Source organism: Haemaphysalis longicornis, unplaced genomic scaffold (genome assembly GCF_048455015.1).
Source record: "Haemaphysalis longicornis isolate Haplotype H1 unplaced genomic scaffold, Haemaphysalis longicornis Haplotype H1 scaffold_244, whole genome shotgun sequence".
In the NCBI taxonomy this organism is placed as follows: domain Eukaryota; kingdom Metazoa; phylum Arthropoda; class Arachnida; order Ixodida; family Ixodidae; genus Haemaphysalis; species Haemaphysalis longicornis.
Window position 1 is genome coordinate 35,507 of NW_027526310.1, and position 19,981 is coordinate 55,487.

Below are 19,981 nucleotides of genomic sequence, written 5' to 3' on the forward strand. Positions count from 1 at the left end.
TCGGTGAGGGAGCGTTCCAGTTTGAAGAACCTTTTTCGCTGAGTAACGCACGGGAGTGTTGGCCTGTGTCACGTATTTGTTCGCCAAATTGTAAACCGGTATACGTATGTGCGTGATACTCGTGATTCATTTCTTCGCACTGTCATGCAGATTACATTAGTAAACGCGTAGCCTATGTATATTGCTTCTTCTGTAAATATGAAGGACGTGGTGGAGTCTTTCCGGTTTCTTACGGTGCAATTTTCAGTAGAATATTTAGCCATTGTTTCGAGAAAACCCTTACAAATAATTTGAGAGAGATGCTGTTCCCGGTACTACGTTGTCGCGAAGTGTTTATTTCTGGCCCTGGGCAGGATATGTTACCCCGTATGAAAAAAATGGCAGTCCCAGCATCCCTGATAACTTTGTTTTTTAAAGTTACCTAGAGGAGCGCAGCCAGTTAAGGTGTGGATGGAGGGGAAGGGTGTGCTTTTTGGTGGGTCTAACATGTGCACGCTGTGTGCTAAATTCGAAACAGTGGAGCATGTTCTCACGGAGTTCTTGGATGCCATATTTTTTGGGATGTCTAACGTTAAAGAAAGACCTGCGCATTTCAGCGCATAATATTCGATTCTGTCCGGTTGAGCGCGGAAATTTCACATACGATTTTAGCATGGCGCTGGGATTACATTCCAGTCGGAGGTCCAGAATGGCTGCGCGGCATGCGGACCCGAATGCGCTCACAGTGAGCAAGTATTTTGCGCAGAATGTCAGGCTGTTGTACAAATTGTAAAAATTAGAGGACATCGAACTTGAAGGGCTACCTTTTTTGGGAGAGCTGTGTACATTTGATGTTTATTTTAAATCCTCCCGTCAGCCAAAGTTTTTAATTTATTCGCGACTTGTATTGTGTTTGTGCAAAATGTAATGAAGAAGAAAATCCGCATTAGCTCCGTGGCTAATCCATGGTTCTACCGAGCATAAGGACACGGGTTCGATACCGGTCGCGGTGGCTGCGTTTCTGACAGATGCGAAAAGCGAAAACGCCCTCCGTGTGTCGATACTTCAGCGCACGTTTAAGATTCCCGGTGGTCACAACTAACCCACAGCCCTCCACCACGGCTCGCCTTATAGCCCACTCGTAGCTTCGGCGTATTGAGGTGCATTCAGCCCACGAAATATGTGAAGAGAATGGACGAGACAACATGAAAATATTTTCCTTTTCCCTCCCCCAACCATAAGCAGTGGGAAGGCATGCTAGCCAGCCTGGAACCCGGCGATCAACTTCGTCTGGTTGAAAGGGCCCGCGTGGCAGCGACCGCCCAGGGACTTCTGGGCTAAGACCCCCCATTACCACTACTACTTGAACTAATATAGAAATAAAGTTTATTCCTCCTCCTCCTTGCCAAACGTCCAGGGCTGGGAAAGAAAACTCATTGTATTCTTTTGCTTATGCCGCCTGGTGACAGTATTTTTACAGCGCTATTTCAGGATTGTGGTGGATGCAGATGCATTTAGTGTTTGTTTTGTGAAATTTAACAGAATAACAAGCAAGGCGCGTAGGTTGATAAAAGTATTTATTCACATGTCATCTGTAAAGAAGAGCCGCACAAGAGCCGGTTGCAGTTTAGGATTGTACAGCCGGACAATTATGGGACAAAAATACTGCTTGTGTCCATGCTACACTGTTGCCTTAGCTTTGGGCTAGATCAAACTGGGAAAACTCACAACCAGAAATTGTGCACACGTAACATTGCGAGCAGTAATGTGCCCTTGTCTTTGAGATGTGTAGGTAAAGCATCGCAAGTATTTTTAAGACGTACATTTTTTCGCATTTCCCTTTGAATTCGTCACCTTCACCATTCTAAGTGCGATTTCATCATTGTACGTACTTATTACTCCAAATTATCCTAAAGTGTGAGTACTTAGGCGGTGGCAAGAAGTTGCGCTAAGCAGACGTGGTAGTGTAATTCAACGGTAAGCGTATCTACGTGTCAGGGCCCATCAGAATGTCCCTCTGGAGGCGGAAAGCTTCCGCCATGTTTGGTGGCATCCGATCGAGGTGTTTATCGAAGTCGCGGAGAGCTTGGTTTTGGAATTCCATGTAGCGGTCGTGAAGGTTCAGCTCGTCGTAAACAGCTTTGACTGCAGCTTCGTCTGGACCACCGGTCACTCCCCGCCCAATGTGAGCCTGTGAGAAAGAAAGATCAGGTATTTGTTATTTTCCGTTCTCTCCCTACAGCAATAGTTTTTAGCGCGAAATTGTTTTACTCCAGAATTTATGAAGATTTCGCGTACGTCATATCCGTCCCGGAAGTGACGCCAATACAACGAAGCAAGCGGTCTGTAAATGGTTAACCCCTGCACACAGTGTTTTTTTTTTTTTGCGGAAAAGGAACCCTTAGTACTAAAGAGTACATTGTATTTCGGGTGGTTCGTTTTTGGGTTTTATATCATAACACGAAATTGTTTTATGCCGAAATACACCAAGATATCACTGACGTCATATTCGTCCCGGAAATGACGCCAGTACACCTTTGCCGAAGCGAACCGCCAGCAGGACGTCGCTCGCCAAACACACCCGCAAGACAGCCCCCGACCCGCAAATCATGCTCCGCTGCAGATTTCGCTGCACTTTCCTGCTTTACCGATTCCTATGACAGATGAATCAATTACAGTTTTTTTCAGGGAGGCTGTCAAACACAGATCACACAAAAAGCGGTTTGTGTTCCCTCTTCTTGTATCATGACATTTGGGTTCTGCATTACACAAGCTTCAAACTAAAGCTCGTAAGCTGGATGTAATACAAAGCCTTGGTTCAGAAAGTCTTAATGCCGATGGAAGCAAAAAAAGGGCTCCACGTTACACTACTGCTCCTCCCATCTCGTACACGTTCCAGTCACGGCGGATGGTCGTGAAAAGTGTCTCCTTCATCACCAAGAATTGTCGGTGCAGAGGTGGATACCGCCTTCAATCGGGGGACACGCTGGCGCGGACCTCAACGCCAAAAATTTTGGGAATTGAAAAAATCTGCAGAAAATCAGAGGATTGTCCACTAATGCACAGCATTTCTAAGTCGCTTATCTAAAGCGCGAGTTATTTACAACAAAATATGGCTATGAGTAGCAAAATACGTTGGTTAAATTTGTTGTTTTAAGTTTTCTTTCGTTTCTTTTCGCCAATGATGTAAAAAGGCACCACTGTAGAAATGAAGTGCCTTTAATTTCCTAAATATGTATTTTTTTAAGAAGCAAGGCGTACTACTGAGTTGGTCCGTTCGCGCTCTTCGTATACGTACCTATTTTCAACGTTCTTTGGTGACTTTTTTTCATTTGTTCTTTTGTTTTAGGGGAAGATGTATAACATCTTCAGAAGAATCCTTTTTTCAGAGGATTCTTCTGGAAGTTTTATTTTTCCATTTTGCTTATTTGTTGGTTTTTGAAATTCTGGTGGACCAATTATCTCCCTTGCCGCTCTTATAAAGGTTCTATGTGTTACTTTCGCCAAATATGCATTTCTGAGGAAATGCAGGCCGTTATTTAAAGGTTGTTTTGCGGGCTTATTTGTTTATTCTTGGTTTTTGGGGGAGATGTAAAACATACATATTTCCGATGCGAGATGATTTATGTTAAAAATTATTGTTTCTATTTTACATGTTTCTCGGTTTTTCAAAATTATGTCGAGACCAAGTATTTCCCTTTGCGATATTAAAAAATTACAAGTGTTACTTTCGTCAAATCTGCACTTTTGCGGAAATTAAAGGTGATACACGGTTTGCCATTTGCACACATTTATTTGTGTATTGAACGTTGTGTTTCGGACTTTTTTGTTTGTTCTTAATTGTGGGGGGATGTAAAAGATGTATATCCTGGATTTTTTGAAATACATTTGGTAAAAGTTGTATTTTTCTATTTTTTTATTGTTAGTTTTTCACAATTCTTTTCGGACAATTATCTGCATTTGCTCTTTGATAAAGATTACAGGTGTTGATTTCGCCAAATCTGCATTTTTCTGGAAACTCACTGTGTTACACGTTTCGTCATTTTCGCCATTTCTTAGTCATATTCCCAACCTTTTTGCAGACATTTGATTTTATTCTTGGGTTTCGGGGAAAGAAGTATAAGATTGATAGTTTTGATTTTGTCAGATCGTTTTTGTGAATTTATTTTCCCTTTTTCACTTTCTTTAGTTTTTCAGAATTCTGTTTGACCCATTATCTCCACTTGCGCGATTATTACGATTGCAGGGTTAATTCCGCCAACTCTGCATTTTTTGGAAATTCAGGGCGTAACACAGTCGTGGCAGTAAGGGTTTTCGGAAAATAACTATACGCATTAAAATGCAGCATCTGCCGCTGTATTGTTGGCGGAGCTGAATTAGTGTCCCAGTGTGATGCTTCACATCCAAGAAGGGCCAATGTTTTATTTTATTTCCCTCCCTCCCTCCCTCCCTCCCTCCCTCCCTCCCTCCCTCCCTCCCTCCTTCCTTCCTTCCTTCCTTCCTTCCTTCCTTCCTTCCTTCCTTCCTTCCTTCCTTCCTTCCTTCCGTCCTTTCTTTTTCGTTGTTTCAAAAAATTTCTTGCTTCCTTTCTTATTGCTGTCTTCAATTCTTTTTGTTTGTTTGTTTTTTTCCTTTCTTCATTCCTTTCTCTTTTATTTCTTTCTCCCATTATTTTATTATTCCTTACTTTTGCCTTATTTTTTCCTACCTTTCTTTCTTTCTTTGTTCACAAAATTCTGATGTGCTCCCGGGAAACGAAGGACCCTCTATTCACATTCTTGGTATTTCTATCGGGGTTCATTTACCGTGCCTTTTATTTCACAATATCTTTGGCTATATCTATATACATGTGCACATACGCATCAACATCCTGTTATTTTGTTCCGTGCAGCACAAAGGCCTCTTCCAAAGATTATCAGCCACTTCTTTGCTGAGTTTGACGGATCTATTCTTTGCTCCTGAATTTTCTTTATTCATTTCTGCGTCAAATTCTTGGTGTTACTCTGCTCGCTGGAACCTACTGCATTAAATGAATGGCACAGCTGTTTTCTTTCACCCTTAATTCATGACTTGCTTATTAATTCTATCTCTTTCTCAATTAATTTGTACTTGAATTTATTCGGCCTGATTTGGTTCTCTAGTCGTCGGTGCAGTTTTCGTATCTCTGAGTGTCACCCTTAGCTGTTTGTTGTCGCTGGTTACGCTTGTTGTAGTTTTGTTTAAAGCGGCTCACTTAAACTGTACGTTTTGGCCCAGAATGACATTACCTAAATTAGAATTTGATTTTACACCTGTTTCTTTAGTGGCAAAGATAGTTTGCAGAAAACAATTTGAGGATGCTCACAGAATGCAGCTGGGCCTAAGATAATTCTGCTCTTTCTTATGGCTTGGATCAACACTAACGATTTCCCTAAGAGAGTTATGGTATTGTTCTGGTATTACTACACCAACACTGAAATGGCGTATCTGTGAATGTTCGCTTACTCATACTTTTAAGTTACTTGCGTGAATTTTGGTAATAACATTCAAGCGTTTCACGTAGAATTGTCTAAGCATTTTGAACGAATCTCGGCTCGACTGACTGAAGAACAATGGCACCCGCAAATCTCAAATTCCTCATGTATTTCATATCGACCCGTAAAGCTGACTTGTCCTAATTAGATTTCTCATTCACCCCTTCCAGAGAGCGTGTAAATAATTCGGGCGAGCTTGTACCTCTTTGTCTGACACCCTTCTTCATAGGAAATATTGTTGCCCTCTTATAAAGGATGATCTTCGTATACACCTTCGAATGGCGCTACATGCAGTTTCTCTACTCCATCATCAATTATTGCCTCAACGACTGCCGTGGGTACTGAGTCCAGTGACATTTTATATTGACTAAAAAGCTTGGTATAGGTTTAATATTTTCTGCATACGCACCAACTACCTAGTTTATTGAATGAATATTACTCACCAGAAACAAACATTTCCCAACGACCGTTAGGCTGTTGAAAGTTCCCGTTTTCCATTAAGTATTGCTTGTGTAAAGAAACTCGTCCAAACAGAAAGGAGGATGGTGGGCCTGATATTTTTCAAGTGTTTTACGTCGCCTTTTTTTTGTTAATTGCAATAAGGACCCATTTTTATGCCTATTGTTGATTCAAAATCACGGGTCCTTGTGACAATATTTTCGCGGGCTTTTTGATTACGATGTTTTCACTTTGGTGCAGTAGACGGGCTGCTCTTCCGACGTAACCTTGAGTCTTGCCCTTCTTGATTCGTTTTCACGGCTTTCTTCCCCAACCCTTTGCTGTTGTTTTAGCTTGACCAGTGGGAACAATTGCATCAAAAATGCCAAGAAGGGCTTAAGGGAAGCAGTTCATCAATTTTTCATGATGAAGTTGGTTTATGTTTTTACACGAAAAAGAAAAAAAAACATGCTACCCTGTCGGCAACCGAAGCTATGACCTTCCGAATACACTTCTGATGCCATACTAACAAAGCTACGGATGGCTGTGCTCCCCTCCGCAATCAGGGGTGCTATGTGAATATAATGGTATACTGCGGTTTGCGGTGGCATCTTTCGCCCCTTCGACAAATCGCGCTGAAGTGGGCCTCCAAAGTAATGATACCACGCTGGGAATGGTACCATGCTTTCGGGTGATGGTACCACGACACCAGGATTAAGTAGTTTCATTGGAAAGGCACTCCACAAAACCCACGTATCCATTCAGGAAAGAATTGGGGGGCGGTAGATCGAGGTTCAGGTGGAACCTACCTAGCTATTACGTATGTACGTACGTCAGAAATCGCCCGAATTGTACCTCGCCCTACAGTTGAAGCACACGTTACACTCCTTGAATGGACATATACCTTAAGTGTTTGGACTTGCTCTGGTGAGGCCAACTTGAGGGCAGAGATGAGGAACCACGTGTGCTTGTGCTCCACGATGTCAGTTCCAACCCTTCCCATGACCTCCGGGCAACTGTAGCAGTCGTTGAAGTCGTTATGGGCCATGTAGATTTGCCCCAAGGCAGTAGAAGCCTCGTGTGCCTGCTGGTGCAGCTTTGGGTCCACGACACCAGCCTGCACACATAAAGTGCACGAATAAGACTAAACAGCATCGCTTCAATAAAACACAACACGAAATATCATTGACCAGCTTGGAAATTTTTCACATTGAATCATGGCTTAATGACAAATACAGGAAGTTTTGGTTCTCTGAAGAATACGCGGCGTGGACTGAGAGGAGCATTGTCGCGCAACTTTTATTGGCATGAATGTAAAGTCTCTGAACATAAGGGTATTCTGACGCCGTAATGACAAAAGGTAACGTTCAATGTTAACACTGCTGCCTTTTACAGTCGCTTATTTATGGGTGGAGAAGCATGCGGCTTTAACCAACGTGTTTGTGCCGAAATTTCAGTATCTTGGCAAATTCGTTTGGAGCCCAGTAATCATTGTCTCAGTTTTCAGTGATTCAGTACTGGGTTTGTAAAAGTCTAACTTCTCGAATCCTGATCAGTAAAATTTTGGCTGTGTAGGCAATAACATGCGTTCCCGTTGTTTGCCTGTAGTTTTAACAAATTTAAGAATAAGAAGAAGTTCATAAATGACGTATAATACTTTTTCACATTTATACTGGAACTACAGCCGAAGGAGTGCCGGGTCCATCGTAACAGGCAAATACAATTCGATTGGTCCGAGTGGAGGCAAACATGTCTCGCGTCAATAACAAAAAATTCCAGAATGATATCACAAATTATTGTTCAATTCACAGTTGAAGTTTGCAATATTAGAAGTTACATTCATAACTGCATCCCAGAGTTTACCAATTCACACTGAGAAATAAAATACCCTATGCAAAATAGTTTCTTACATTGTGTGCGTACATCCAAACTCTACGCTAGGTCCGGTAATGAAATTATGTTCTTTTTTTTTTGCGCAAGGGGTTAAAAGAAAGTGGAGAAGAACGTTGTTTCTGAGCCCCCGAAGAGTTCTGTCATTATGTGATCAAGGAGAATACGTTCGGGCGAAGATGTTAATGCCAGCGCCAAGGAAAAGAGTTAAATCAGTCATGGGCCTCTGGCGGCTGCTGCCATAATCTTTGGCCAGTACCCCGAATTACGTATGTGGTATTCGTGGGTTGGATTTTTACGCCACTGCCAAATGAAAAGGGGCTCATTGACCGTCAGCTTTTTACGGCAGCTTTTATTATCATTTCTTAATATTATTTAATGGGTAAAGGTGAATCGAGATTCCGTTCCCCCGTGGAATCAAGCCGGCCACTTCTTTCTCGCGCCTGGCGCCATCTACTTGTTCAATTCTAACACTCCTTGTAGTTTTTTGAGTACTTGAAAAAAAAAATGCCACCCTGTTCAGCTTTGGTGGTGATTAGAAGAAGGATGAGAGCAACAAAGAGGAACGATGTGACTGGAAGGAATGTTGCAATTTATGTTCAGCGAGAAAATTGGGAGAGAAAGGTGTACAAAGAGCAGAACGAAAAAACCGGTCGCAACTTGTAAATATACAGTGTATGAAAAGAAATTGTGCGCGTGGGGTAGGTTTACGCGTGAACGTCCAAATTCCGTCGAAACTGCATTTTGTGCACTTTTTCACTGTAGTTAAGGGCTGTTTCGCATCTGCAAGGTTTGAGGGGTTCTCGGGTTGCTTCTGGAAGGTTATATGATCTTCCAACACGAGTGCCTACGAAGATACGTATTCATTGGCTTCCTTTTGTCGAAGTGACTTCTTTTCTGCAAAAACAACCCACTGGATTCTCTAGCACAACCTTCGGGCTAAAGCTTTGGTTATTAAAGCTATATTTCGTGATAATATGTTAGCGTCCTTTATAACTGGTGGATGCTATCATGTTCCTTGAGAGAACAATGTAAAATCCAGGTGAAGGTAAGAACATGGCGACTTTTTCGACAATCAATCAATCAATCAATCAATCAATCAATCAATCAATCAATCAATCAATCAATCAATCAATCAATCAATCAATCGATTAATCAATCAAAAATATTTTATGATCAACCAATCAGCAACACTTAAAGCTCATGCTGAATTTTCAGCACCCCTGTGAGGTTTTGTCGAAGATATGTAGGCAATTTCAGGTTGAAGATAAAAGTTCTTGTTTCCGCCATTCACACCTTTTTTTGCTCACTTCTTGTTCCACTGAATGGCTGTGCCTGTGCAGCATATGACGTCTCGAACGTCGTTGGATTCACCGACATTCCTTTATAACAATCAGGTACTATCTGGGTATGATGTAAAGTAATAAAAACCAATAAAGCCTCATTTTTCGGCAGTTTATTCGCAGGTCCTGAATTCTTGGTTTAGCAAGTCTAACGAAGAAAAGAAAAGTTTAGGTCCCCCGAAATAAACAAATGCAGTAGTGATGCTTAAACGCAGAAGGCCTTACCATATACATTCCCGCGCGGACAGGTAGCTCCAGTGTGAACGGACCAGACTTCAAGATTCCCACGGCCCAGTAACGATCGAACGATGGGTGTCTCAGCTGCTGGCCGCCGCTTGTGGTTGCGGTGCTCAGCACGTCAAACATTTGCCCTAGCACAGCCCTCAGGTCACAGTCGTCGAAGAGGTCCAACAGGGCTGGAAGCATCGGGTGCGATGAAAGCCGTCTCTTGAGGACGAAGCTGACGGCCTTCTCGAAGATGACCGCATCGATGATGGCCCGCCAGCCGATGTCGGGCCGTGTGTGCGCGGCTGGACGACCGCGGCGCATCGGTGAGCCGTCCATCATGTCGTCTACCGATATCTGGTAGCATTCCAACTGCGTTAAAGAAAATCGACACCCCGCTTTTAGAAAGCTGCATTTGCCTGCTCGCAAGTACCGTAAGTACTCGTACACACTTACAACATCTTATTTTCCAGACGAGTGGGAGGTTTGATTTGTAGCTTCTGTAACTGGTTGTTTCGAACGACGGATGGTCGTACACCTAGGACCACATTTTGTCCAAGCTTGACTGCTAACAACTTCCCTTCCGTAATGCATTTAAAATATTTGCATTTCAATCCTTCTGCGAAAATATTCTTTGAAGCTTTGGCACACGGGATTGTGGACACCTTTGTCAGAGGCATCAAATCCGCGTGCGTTTTAATGCTTGAACCCGTAGTGAGGTTTGTGCCGCCCAATAAAAAGTGAGTAAGTTCACCGTCTTGTGTGTAACCGGGGCCGTCTTGAACGAGCAGCACGAAGATAATTATTGGAACTCGTTGCTCCAGAAGCAAAAACAAAGCCAAGATAAATTATCTACGATCGGAGTCTTTATGAAACGGCGCGTTTATCTGGGCTCGAGAGAGAAGATAATTCTCTCTTCTCGATGGTAGGGAAAAGTAGGTGGGCCCTTTTGTCTGCTGGGTTTCCACTACAGTCGCTTATGATAAGAAGCAAGGTCATGGCCGCGCGTCTTGTCTGGCGTCCCACTTGAAAAAGCAGCGGGATTACGCGACCCTCTTCTTAGTGAGAACACACGTTACGCTGCCCGTGCTTATATTGCACCTATTTTGTTATGGAGGATCGGAATGCTGCGCCATTTCTATGCTGACCGTGCACAGGTGTACTTATTAAGGCAAAATCATCATCTCATTCTTCGCGTCGCGGGCGGTGATTCTTCCAGCACTGCGGACAAGAAGGACCATCATCTCTAGAACGATACCGTCTTAACGCACATCAGCGAGGCACGGAGAATCGAGGGAACTCAAAAGACCCACGGACCGAACGCATAAACGAAGACGGGCTCTCGCCAGTGTAACGTTTAAGCTACAATGGCAAAATACAAGCCACCGCTCATCGTTTCTCCTAACTGGCTTGCGTGATTTCTTTTTAAGCGTATTTGTTGAAGCTTTGGCCACAAGACACGGGGATTGCTTGGGAAGTGCCTGCCAGCTATTATCTCCGAAAGAAAAGTAAAAGGAGAAAAGAAGAAGAGTACAGGGCACATATCTTCTATCAGGCTGTCCACGAAGCACGCTATATGGTATTACATTCCGTAGCAGATGGTATTGAGAAATGAGATATTAAGCCCAATAAGGCCAGCAATATACGCACCAGTTCGACGCACCAGCCAACCATGGCGGCATCGGGCAGATTCTTGTCCGGGTCTTCAGCCAAGAGCTGATATGTCTGAAGGACACCGAGGAGTCGAGGCCGGTTTTTGTGGTGCAGGATGTACTCCAGGGCCTCTCCCAAGGCGTCCAACATTTCGCGCGCTCGGGGAACTCCAAATTCCATTTCCTTCACAGTCGACAGCATACGTTCCTTCGCTTCCAAGACCGGCAGATCCGTCTGGCAGTAGAGCTTCGATGGCCGCTTTAGTTCTGATGTGTTCAGCTTTTGAGACCTGCGTCGCGAAGAGCGAAGAAATTACATGTAGCCTGACGAGAATGGGCCTCAAGCAGTGAGCTTTTAGTGCTTAGTGTTTACACGCTGCAAATCGTGGAAGATGTAACATACATATCGTTTCCTCTGGGACCATCGTGCGGTAGAATTGTTGTGGTCAACTTTGAACTAGTTAGAAATGAATTGGGTAGTCTTATGCCTTTCTAATTTGTTTTGAGTGAATGTTATATATCAACCGAATACGTTAAACCACAAACTGCGCCGCAAAACACAGCTTTTCCAAACCAGGCCTTAACGAATCGGCCGACAGCTTCACTACTTCACCTTTTCGCCAATCTCAATATATTGCCTTTTCTATAGCATGACTTGAACACTGTTTGAAAAACATAGTAAAAGCATAAAATAACGAAGGATCCTCAACCGCACTCGCTGAATGTCTCACAGGAAATCCACAAACATAAGATTCAATTTTCATACATTGTACGAAGTATGCTCCCAACGTCCCGTAATGCCCAGTGTTGGGACATCTGAAAGGTTAGGCCATGAAGCATAAGAAACAAAGATGGCGGACGAGCAACATCAAAACGTGGTTTTAAAGTGGCGAACACGCTTCAGCATTGATAACTGACAGAAGTATGTGCCAGTTGCGGCAGGAAATGCGCTGACCGAGATTCCACGTGCTTTCAACAACAAAAAAAAAAAAAAAAAACTGGGCCACCTTTGTACTTGCGATGCGAAGACTGTGGAAACAGCGGAGCTGGTAGTCTTCACTAGCTTAGCTTTGCCTTTTTGAAAATGAGAAAAATGGTTAAAAGTGGATTGTTCGTGGAAAACTGAGCTAAATCAAGTACTCAATCCACCCCCCCACCCGCCGCGGTGGCTCAGTGGCTAAGGCGTTGTGTTGCTGAGCACGAGAGCGCGGTTTCGATTCCCGGCCGTGGCGGCCGCTTTTCTGATGGAGGCGAAAAGCAAAAACGCCCGTGTGTACGATATTTTGGTGCACGTTAAAGACCCCCGGGTGGTCAAAATTAATCCGGAGCCCTCAACTACGGCGCGCTTCATCGCCTGCGTTGCGTCGGTGCGTTAAACCCTGCAATCAATCAATCAATCAATCAATCAATCAATCAATCAATCAATCAATCAATCAATCAATCAATCAATCAATCGACCCCCCTCGGGACCAAAATCCAAACTACCAAAATCCGAAGCCAAAGTGCACTTCAACTCAGCCATAGTCCAAAGCAAACGCCGGCACCGCGAACCCAAGGAAAATACTGTGCGCACTGAATGCGATGATAGCGCAATCGTATAGACTCCGGTTCAATAACGCGAGGGACCGAGGTTTGATTCTGACCCGGGAAGCGTTCTTTCTGTCTGATTTGGTTGCACATTGTTTTGTTCCCCGCCGCGGCTGACCCCGAGGTCATCGGGACTTCGGGGTGGACCAGTGAACAGGTTGCCGGTCTCACGGCGTAAAGGTCCCGGGTTCGATTCCCACGACCTCCAGAATCCCATTTCTTAGGCGCGTACTCCAAACACGTGTTCGTGGGTTTCTTGCCTCGTTGCTACTTTCCCTCATGGTTTTTGGCTACCATTTGCTCATTTCCACTTTGCCTAGCGGAATTTTCTGTTAACGATCGGCAAGGACAGAAGAAAACTTGAAAAGCTCTGCTGTTAAAAAAACACCACACGGCGAGCTGCCATCAACCCCAGGGATAAGCGGTAAATTAGAAGAGACGGGGTTTCTGCAAGAAGTGGCGTGTCTATCCCCTCTTGTCCTTCAAAGAAATCACGCAGCACTACCACCTAGAGTGGACAGTGTACCCTCCTCTACATAAAAACATAAGAACCTCAGAAAAGAACAAGAACCTTCGAGCCATCCAAACAAACACCTTTTCCCACCCAACTAGAGCCCGCATTCTGTCTCCCACACTGTACTCCTCACAATGCCACTTCTGCAAGGCTCCGGGCACGCTTTACTATATTATTTTGGGCGGTAATAAGAACCCGAACCTAGCCCCCCTACCGTTCCCTTCCCCTGAGCTCTGGGAGGGAGCACTGTCCAGATCGGACCCTGACGGCCAGCTTTGGCTGGTGAAGAGAGCACAAGAAAGTGGACGGCCTCAAGGGGTCGTGGAATAGGGACTCTTCCCCAAGACCAACTACTCTATAGAAACGTTTATTCTTCCTCCTACAAATTTTCGTCGGAGTCGTCCCATACCCACTCACTAGAATTGTCCGATCACTATGACAGTAACCCCCAGTGGCAGGAACGGCAATCAAAGGCAAGGACGCGCGGTAGCAGGCAAGTGATTCTACGCCCGTGTGACACAGAACGCGGATTTCGCTAAAGTCCGGTCAAGGGCCCTGTTTACGAAAACTCTGGGGCTTCCCCTGGCAATAATTTACTCCTACAAAGGCGGCACTGCGTTCCCGGATAGGCACATGCCCGGCACAGCCACTGCCGGTACGCGCCCTGCGCCCTGTACTGGTGCACTTGGGTCAGTCTTTCTGTTCCTTTGAACAACTGGTAAAAGAGCTCCTCGGCCTCAGTGGCTTTGGGGTAGATTCGTGGGTTTCGGAGGGAACCGTCTGGGTTCGAGCCCCATGCACTAGATTTTTTCTTATGGTACAACATTCTAATATCTCAATTCTACCCATTATTTTTGTGAATACGGGGGGCTCGGTATCGCTTGGGCAGTTTAGGGATGCCCCGCGGTTTTTTAAGAAGTTTAATTAACGTTCTGCATCCAACTGGAAGCCCCGGGCTACTACCTGTGTCGGATTAGCTACCGCCTTACATCGCGTGTATTGTAGGCTGGTTCCACGAAGCTACCATAGCATAGATTCGTACCGTATAATTACGGATTTCTGAATGTCCTTCAGACGGGTCAAATTCCCATTTGAAGACAACGGGCGGTCCACCAAATCCATTTGGGCACCAAAGTCCACGAACAAGTACGCAACCAGACGAATAAGGCTGCAGTAATACTGGCCAGTTACGTACGTAAACGTTCGTTGTGTTTGTGCAAAACATTGTTTTGGTTTAATACTTGATGTTGAGTACATTATAAACTTACTTCACTTTGTATCAATACTTTATAGCCAACTTTTCTGCCTCAAGGATGAAGCCAGAGCTGACAAAAAAATTGTAGACATCCAACTGTAGCTGCCCGCTGGGATACAAAGGCAGAAGCAGGCTCGTTTTAGCGTTTCATCCAGAAGACTGCGGCAGTGTTCAAACAAGAACCCAGCAGACGGTCGTGGGTGTAACAGGAAGTGCTTGGCCTGCACTGACTTACAAACAGAATGTCGCTATAACCACCGCCCTCACCATAAGTGGTCGATCGCGAATGGTATGAATGCAGGAGTTATGATGAGTACGTTGAAACAGCGGCCAAAAGGGAACTGGTGAACCGGACGTAAGATTCGGACGGCTCCTGGTATGGTTTTCGCCCATGCCGTATAGTAGACATGCGACCAGTCCGGAGACCATTCCGATGTTCATTTTGAGAAATTATCAACCTGTACTGGGGTAGCTTTATGATCCCAGCATGACACACACACACACACACACACACACACACACACACACACACACACACACACACACACACACACACACACACACACACACACACACACACACACACACACACACACACACACACACAGACAAGCACACGCGCACACACACACACACACGCAAACACACACACACACACACACAAGCACACGCACACACACACACACACACACACGCACACACACACACACACGCACAATGACCCAAAAAGAAGCCAGTATATTTGCGCTATCACAGAAGGCAAGCTTAAGGACACATCGTAAGCCATGCTGCATGTTGCGTGGGCGGAGATTTGTGGCTTAGTCACTTCGATATCAGCAAGCGTGGCTGGACACTTTTACCGTTCCTGCCAGAGTTTTATTTTTAAGTTAGGAGTGCGTTAAGTATTCCGGCCACGTGCTGCCCACCGCGCCGTGCTTTTTTGGCAGAAGGGCACATCATGTCATCGCGCAAGACGTTTCATTTTGCAACTACATACACTACGCGAGGAACGCGTTCTCGCTCCCCTGATGGCAGTACATTCGCAGCTCTACTCACACTACGTTTACCTGAATTAATCGTACTGCCGAATTTATTCTCTTAAGGATACAAACATCTCGTGGGTGCCTGTAAAGTAAACGGAGTAATTATCTCTGGACAGAAACCACAAAGACAATCAGAGATACTGTATTCAAAGACAATCATTAGAGGGGAAATTTTGCTCATAATTGTATTACTGCAGAGATCGATTAGTCGCTACCTTAATGTATGCTCCATCAGTTTTGGTTTTACCGCTTCTTTTTTGCATATAAAAACAAAGCGTCGCCATGTGACTTGTTTTTTTTTTGCTCATCCGCATGATGTCCGATAACGTCGGCATTTCCGACGTCGCGTACGTTGGTAACCGATACGAGCCTTTTTTCAGGGTGCGGCTGCTGAACTACGCTAAACGTATCGGGAATAGTGCTAAGGTGTTGGAGACAATGTGGAATTCGATGACCATGCTCGTAGCTATAGCTGACCTATAGGCGCACTCGCTGTGTTACTGAGGCCAGTACGGGGCGTTCAAGCGTGCTGGGTGGGGCGAACGTTTCTCGCGGTGCTCTCATTTGTAGAAAATAGAATTTCAAAAACATTTCAGTGTCAGCATTAGGCGTTTCGCAACTATCAGTCTCCGCTTGAATAGTGAATTGTAGAAATAGTGAAAGGGAACCCATTAAATTATCGCCTTTCTGTTCGTGGCTTGTGATCCCAGTTATCAATCGAACAGATGTATGGGAAATCCTCAGAGGGAGTAAGTTTCTGAGAAAAAAAATTGCCATCCACCTCAATGCAACCGTACGGCTGCATTGAGGTGCAGTGAAATTGTCCTTCAGGTGCCAGTTATCGCAGGCCTACAGCCGTTCTTGCCTTGACGACAGCATATGCAAAAGAAAGATGTATAAATAAAATGCGCAGTAATCGTGTTCAATCCCTGATTTTCCGTAAAATGATTTTCATAGTTATACTGCTCAACAGACGATAAAACCAGAAAAAGAAAGAATATACATGGCATTTCTCCCAGGAGGATATGCTTCTGGGGTGAGTTGGAAAACAGAGTAAGAAGGTTCTCTAACAATTTAGAGTTTAATGACGGTGCACCCACGCTTCGATAAAGCAGTCGAATCTAATGTTCAAGGGCACTCCACGTGAAAATTTATCTCCATGTTTTATTTACGGCCTCAATGCCGTGCTGCGACGCGGATTCCAAAACACGGGAGGGGCAGTCACTCGTGATTTGTGAACAAGACTGCTGAACTTATCATGCTGCGCACGGACCCTACTTGAACAGCACACAGCGGGCCTTAACTATATATATCTTTAACCGAATGCCGCCGGCGCACCTGATGAGAATATTCTACTTAACTTGAAACGCAAATAGTTTTAGCCGCATCTTTCGGCAGTAGGAGTTCAACATGTTCTACAAGTCTCCCCTCTGGCATCAATCGTGCAGTGGCACAACAATACAGAAACTGCTGTTAGCAAAACGGTCTTCACACTCATTGAAGCCTCAAGGTATTTCACGATTCAGATGTTAACAAAACGCCGTAAGGTAGCCATTAAGAACAAGTTAAGGTTTACATCTACCTCGGGATTTAGGACGTGGCTTCGATAATTCACTTGACTGGCTTGGCAATTAGGAAGTATTGCGACACAATTGCGTAAGGGGAACCTTTCTTTGTGCGTAGAATAAGCATGCAAGTTTCCAAATAGAGGCTCAAATTTGAGGGAAGCAGGGCTTAGAAAGTCATTGGCTTGCCTACCTGTTATCCGAAGTTAAGGGGGCGTTGAGACTGGCTGCTGTGGAAAACGATGAGTTTTGCGTTCGAGTCATCAGGGAGGCCAAAGGCAGCTTTCGCGTGGGCGGGGTGAATCCCGACGCCAACCTTCGCAGTGCATTCGCTGCCTGGATGCGCATGTTTGTACTAAAGTTGTCAACCGGCCGTGGCGTCTCCTGGACTTCGAATGTTTGGCTCGACTTAAATCCGCCAGTCAATGCACATCACGCATGCGCACTAGTAGCAGGGCTTAAAACTGCCCCTTCGCTGCGCAGGTGAGGGCGCCCTCTTTTTATCACCAGTGTATTTTTAACATTGATAACTCCTCACCGCTTCCCATATTCCATTTACTTACCTTGCGTTCACCTGTTATCGCCTCCATTCTTGTGCACTGCATTCCAAACCTTGGAGTCGCTGGGCAGAGCATTGGCCTTTACCCAGCACTCTTTATCCGTTGCTGTGCTGTTTAGGCATTTTTATTCTCCCTTCAGTAACGCGCGCCGCTAATGTAAAACAATGGCATGGAATCTAATGATAACTATGCATGTTTGCTTCTCTGCGAGTTCGGTCTATCGGTGAACGCGTGAGCACAGGACATGTTGGAGTTTAATAAGCCGATTTTGACTGAGGGAGAAAAAATTTAGCGGCCAATTACAAAGCATCATTTTTTTCTGTTAGGTTTCACGAGCGTGCTTATGGCCTGAAGATTTTTAGCCGTAGTGGCGAGGGCATTGAATTCGACTTCAAGTGCACTGCGTTCCAGTGAAATCGACTAACCTTTTGGTAGGAACGTTGCGATGTCAAGGAGTCTTAGCTCATGTAAGAGAAACGAACCTTGTCAAAATTTTTCTGCTACGTCACTTCAAGTTGCCTTAGAGCGAAGTTCGAGATTTGAGGTTGTGAACGAGACATTAAATTACACTACTAACTCCCATGTGTCGAAAACCCACCCCAGTATAACCTTAGAGGAGACTAGCTGTAGCACCCGGCGATGCCTGGTTGGGCCACTATACTATATACACGATTGGGTATAAAACTTGTTGAATTATCTCTAATCTGCCTTATCTTGTAGTCATGCACAATCAGGAAGTCCTGCCTGCTGTCAATTCATGTGCTTTTCCGGGAGCCGTGTGGCTATGGGAAACGGCTGGAACTCATGCTTTATTCGAACTATACCAAAACAAACTGAACCAAGATGGTGTGCTCGAGAACTACTTACTCATGGGACGAATTATCTGGTAGGTGTGAAGGATACCGATAAGTCACACTTTTATAATAAATACCTTTTCCTGCCTCGGGAGACGTGTGGTTGCTGAAATTCCGAACTGATCGCGAGTGCTATGCTACGCGGGACAATTGAACTGAATTCCACTCCTAGAGGTGTGCAATTTTAAAAATCCCGCTGGCCTCTTTATAGACTTGTTGAGACAATATCCTGAAATCTATTTTTGTATAATTTTCTGAAAACCATTTGAGATCAACAGGAAATTGGATATATCAACGGGCTGAATAGTCATTGAGAAATCCGGAAAACGCGTAATTTGCTAAAAATGTTGTTTCTCCCTACTATATGGCTGTTACAGGAAAATCATTGTAAAAGGGTTCATACAAATTTATACTGGTAACCTATATCAACAAAGAATTGTTCAATATATCAAGGAGCTTGCGATAGAAACAGAGTTGTGAAATATTTTTAGCGTTTCTCACTGTCTCAGGTGTGCATTAAAAAATAGCTGTGTTGAGCTTCTACACCATACTAGGAATGTGCTCCTCCTTCTGAAGTTTTTACAACCACCAGCTTGCTTTCGCGTTCACATAAAATGTCAGTTCTTTTCGGCCCTTCATGGTTCGAATTTCAAAAACATCCTTTTCGGCGCTTCAGCGGCGTCGCATGGTAAAATCCCGAAAATTCTTTTTGTGCATTTGTAGGAGTAACATTTATCAGAAAAAAACAATGGGCTGTAGCAAGCAGCGAAGCATGGTGTATCTTTTAAAACACCCAAGTTCTCCGAAATGACGATTGGCGCCATTAGTGTTGGTTAGGGCAAAATCTTAAATTAAATGTAAAAGAATATTACAGAACAAATGTATCAGCAAAAAGCACTTCTATGCTTGAAAGGCTGCGCGAGATAGTCCTGAATTCGAAAAAAAGCAATTTCCCCGTTTCCTCCGCCGAGAGGATAATTTCCGAAAATAACTCCTTATTAACCACCTACGCCATGAGAGAAATATGCAGGGGAAGTGTCAAGTCGCTAGGTCCAGTAGTTTTGGCTGGGCGTAGATGAACCAGTCAGTCAGTCAGGAAGTCAGTCGGGCACTTATTTTATAGGTATTAACGGTGAGCGCGACCACGGGCGGGGCTGCAAAGCCCGCCTCCGTGACGTCACCTGAGGGATGCTCGAATTTGTCGTCTGCTTCACTCGGCCTCGCTCTTCCTGCTGTTTCGTTGTGCTCGGTTGACTTTTGATGCTTGTCCGCACCAGATTTTGCGTCTGCGTAACTTATAATGAAAAACTTAAAATCACAAACACTAGCTCAAAGCGTGAATTCAAGTATATTTTCGATACCACTGCGGAAGGAATGTTGCCGACTTTGTCGGAGCTCGGCGTCAGCTCTGTATTGAACAACTTTTCGAACAAAGGGAACAGCCAGACTCTAATAACCGACAACAGCGAAGACGGAAACATATTCCAGGCCTTCGGGGCTGTAGGCTTTGGAAGAAGGCACTACGATTCGCGGTAATCGTATGTAAGGAGGTGGGAAAACCGT

At 44.6% G+C, this 19,981-nt stretch overlaps 1 protein-coding gene across 1 annotated transcript; it reads right to left on the reverse strand.

Annotated features, from left to right (window-relative positions):
• Nucleotides 1-1,539: 1,539 nt before the first annotated feature.
• On the reverse strand, nt 1,540-17,407 carry LOC144172593 (farnesyl pyrophosphate synthase-like). The gene is made up of 5 exons (XM_077701249.1): nt 17,198-17,407; nt 11,039-11,330; nt 9,389-9,760; nt 6,835-7,047; nt 1,540-2,170 (listed from the first exon to the last, which is right to left on the reverse strand). The coding sequence occupies exons 1-5, from the start codon at nt 17,350-17,352 to the stop codon at nt 1,967-1,969; spliced, it is 1,236 nt and encodes a 411-aa protein (XP_077557375.1). The 5' UTR covers nt 17,353-17,407; the 3' UTR covers nt 1,540-1,966.
• Nucleotides 17,408-19,981: the final 2,574 nt, after the last annotated feature.

What these genes read in the sequence shown, in the direction of transcription:
- LOC144172593 (XM_077701249.1), bottom strand. Translation starts at nt 17,352, where the DNA reads ATGCGCATCCAGGCAGCGAATGCACTGCGAAGGTTGGCGTCGGGATTC. An exon ending in TTGGCTGGTGCGTCGAACTG is followed by an intron (nt 9,761 to 11,038) that starts GTGCGTATATTG and finishes TCTTTAACGCAG; the next exon opens with TTGGAATGCTACCAGATATC. An exon ending in TCCGCGCGGGAATGTATATG is followed by an intron (nt 7,048 to 9,388) that starts GTAAGGCCTTCT and finishes TTATGTGTGCAG; the next exon opens with GCTGGTGTCGTGGACCCAAA.